This window comes from Urocitellus parryii, chromosome 2 (genome assembly GCF_045843805.1).
Source record: "Urocitellus parryii isolate mUroPar1 chromosome 2, mUroPar1.hap1, whole genome shotgun sequence".
Lineage (NCBI taxonomy): Eukaryota > Metazoa > Chordata > Mammalia > Rodentia > Sciuridae > Urocitellus > Urocitellus parryii.
The window spans coordinates 147,590,325-147,593,829 of NC_135532.1; the positions used below are offsets into that span (position 1 = coordinate 147,590,325).

The following is a 3,505-nucleotide window of genomic DNA, read 5'->3' on the forward strand; positions in this document are numbered from 1 at the left end:
TGATCCCCTTAGGATATAATGGAAAACTTTAGGAAGTACAAGGGACATAAACTCATATTAAGTTCCTCATATGCTTTTGAGAACAAGGTATATATGTATTCTAAATCCAGACACTTTGACCATAAAGACGAGAGTGCACTTGCAAAAAGCTATTCTCAGAGAAATCTAGGTAAGAAAACTAGACTAACATATTGTAACTTCTAATTTTTGTGACTATAAATATTTACCTTCTAGTTTTCATTATTTCTAAATTTTAATGCCATTCTTATCATTTTAATGGCAAACTAAAATGAGGTATAATATTGTAGTTCATCATACTCTCATATTATAAGATCCAATTATAAAATGCAGGCAAATATAACAAAAATATATTTAAAAAATTGTGTCTAGTATCTAATCTAACTGGCTAATTATGTAGCTCTAATTCAGAACTTTAGAACCAAGAAATTTCTATTGCCTTCCTTTGGATGTTTTGATTATGGAAGTACAAACACATTTTGAGAGTAGAACTTATATTACAAGACTTTTTGGTCAGTATGTCCCAATAGATCCCTAACTCATAAGAGGAAATAGCCTTTTAAAGCAAAACAAACTTTGAATTCAACAAGTTCACTAGGATTTGAACAAGTTTCTCTTTTTCTAAATTTTTAAAATTGAAATATAAAGGGAAGTCTTAAACTTTTTTATATATGATTCATTTAGAGAATCATAAATTTTTTTAGGAAACTGCAAAACATTAAAATGAGTCAATTTAGGTGAAATAAAAATATCTAACATACTTAAGATGATCAAGTTAAACATATTCCCTGTACATTCTTCTTCAAAAATATCAATAAGCAGGCACCAAGAGGTCACTAAGGATCATTCGTAGAAAAACATTTACTCACAGGGAGAGTTAGGATTGGAATTATTTCTGCTTTCTTCCCAGAGTTTCTTACAGCTCCATTCACAGAAAATGTTAAAAACCAACTTCAAAGTGCTTATATATGGTTACAAAAATTTTCAGATATTGTGAAAAAATAAGACAAATTATACATGAGAAATTGTAGATTGTGTTGTTTATAGAAGACACGCTCCTAAATTCAGAAAATGAGAGCAAGGTGTTCTGGAACATTTACATAAAACTTTATATAAACTATGCCATAAAAATGAAAAAGGATTTAGATATTCGGAAAAAATATCAATGGAAGTCATGGAATGGACAGAAATGGTGTTTATGAAAATTGCTGTGACATTAGGAAATGTTTGAGAGGTGATAACATGTGCAGCATTATTTATTTAATGTTTCAAAGTAATTCACTTTAAATATGACTAGTCCACTCCATAGTACTTAGTGATCTTTGTAAAATCTCAATAAAAAAATCAAATACCTATAATGCTTTTTATAAAAAAAAATTAATCCACCTAAAGAAGTTATAAAATTGTATCTCAGTAAGGAAAAAATACATATTCATAGAAAATTAATTTTAAATTTATCCTAGGGATCTTAAACAAATACAGACACTATAATTACTTGGGAACAATGATCCAAATATGAGTATGCTAATTTTTTATGTTGTACTTGCATAAATGTATGCATATAAATATTTTTCACTTCCAATATTCATCTTGAAATTATCAAGATGTCTTTGTGAAGGTAAGAATCACACTATGAAGTTACAGATGCTGACAATTTTACCAAGTGAAGGACTCCCTGGAAGCAGATGTAACAGTAAACTAGAGAGTATATGGGATGCTAGAAGAAGGCACTCCTCTGTTATAAAAGAAATAAAATATTACCCAGCAATCAAAGAGAATAAAATCATAGCATTTGCAGGTAAATGGATGGAGATAGAGAAGATAATGCTAATGTCCCAATAGACCCCTAACTCATAAGAGAAAACAGCCTTTTAAAGCAAAACAAACTTTGAATTCAACGAGTTCACTAGGATTTGAACAACTTTGGGATTTGAACAATCCCTAAAAACCAAGTGCCAAATGTATTCTTTGATATAAGGAGGCTGATTCATAGTGAGATAGAGAGCAGGAGCATGGGAGGAATAGATGGACTCTAGACAGGGCACAGGGTTGGAGGGGAAGAGAGGGGGCATGGGATAATTATTGATGGTGGAATGTGGTGATCATTACTATCCAAACTACAGGTATGAAGACACAAATTGGTGTGAATATACTATGTATACAACCAGAGATATGAAAAATTGTGCTCTATATATGTAGTAAGAATTGTAATGCATTCTGCTGTCATATATAAATATAAATAAATAAGTAGAAAGATAAATAAATTTAAAAAAGAAAAACTGAAAATCACATGCTCTTAATAAGTACATTGTATGCACAAAATTTCTCTCTCAACAGAAAAGCAAGAGATGACTAAGAACAATCACTCCTTAATGATAGAATTCATTCTCGTGGGGTTTACAGATCAACCAGACTTTAAGACACTTCTGTTTATGGTGTTCTTTGCCATCTATCTGGTCACCATGGTGGGGAATCTAGGGTTGGTGACCTTGATTTACATGGAGCGCCATCTTCACACACCAATGTACATCTTCCTGGGCAACCTGGCTCTCATGGATTCCTGCTGTTCCTCTGCCATCACTCCCAAGATGCTAGAGAACTTCTTTTCTGAGTACAGTAGGATTTCCCTCTATGAATGCATGGCACAATTCTATTTTCTCTGTCTTGCTGAGACTACAGACTGCTTTCTTCTGGCAGCAATGGCCTATGACCGCTATGTGGCCATATGCAGGCCTCTGCAGTACCACTCTCTGATGTCAAAGAAACTCTGCATTCAGATGACCACAGGAGCCTACATAGCTGGAAACCTGCATCCCATGGTTCATGTAGGTCTTCTATTTAGGTTAGTTTTCTGTGGGTCTCATCGAATCAATCACTTTTTTTGTGATGTCCTTCCGTTATACAGACTCTCCTGTGTTGACCCTTATATTAATGAATTGATGATACTTATCTTGTCAGGCTCTATTCAGGTCTTTACTATCACTGTAGTATTAATCTCTTATTTCTATATTCTCTTCACTATATTCACAATGAAATCCAAAGAAGGAAGAGGAAAAGCTCTATCTACTTGTGCATCCCACTTTCTCTCTGTGTCAATATTCTATGGTTCTCTGCTCTTCATGTATATTCGGCCAAATTCATTTAAAGAAGGCAATAATGATATGCCTGTTGCTATTTTTTATACTCTAGTCATTCCTTTATTAAACCCTTTCATTTATAGTCTAAGAAATAGGGAAGTAATGCATGTTATTAAAAAGATTGTGATGAAGAGATAACTGTACAAATATTGTTCGTCTCCCCTAGAAAATTGATTTTAACTTGATAATAACTTTTTCTTAACTTACAGATACTGAGAAAGTAGAAAATGCCTATTTCCAGAATAAAATATTAAATTCTGACAACATGATGATACTGCTGTCAAATTAATTTAGAAAGTAGAGATTGTGTTAAAGTATATTTACAAAATGTTATTTACCACATTTCATCA

At 32.4% G+C, this 3,505-nt stretch overlaps 1 protein-coding gene across 1 annotated transcript; it reads left to right on the forward strand.

The window, feature by feature from the left end:
• Positions 1 to 2,366: 2,366 nt before the first annotated feature.
• LOC113178211 (olfactory receptor 5K3-like) lies at positions 2,367 to 3,293 on the forward strand. Its single transcript, XM_026382633.2, has one exon. The coding sequence runs from the start codon at positions 2,367 to 2,369 to the stop codon at positions 3,291 to 3,293; it is 927 nt and encodes a 308-aa protein (XP_026238418.2).
• Positions 3,294 to 3,505: the final 212 nt, after the last annotated feature.

What these genes read in the sequence shown, in the direction of transcription:
- LOC113178211 (XM_026382633.2), top strand. Translation starts at nt 2,367, where the DNA reads ATGACTAAGAACAATCACTCCTTAATGATAGAATTCATTCTCGTGGGG.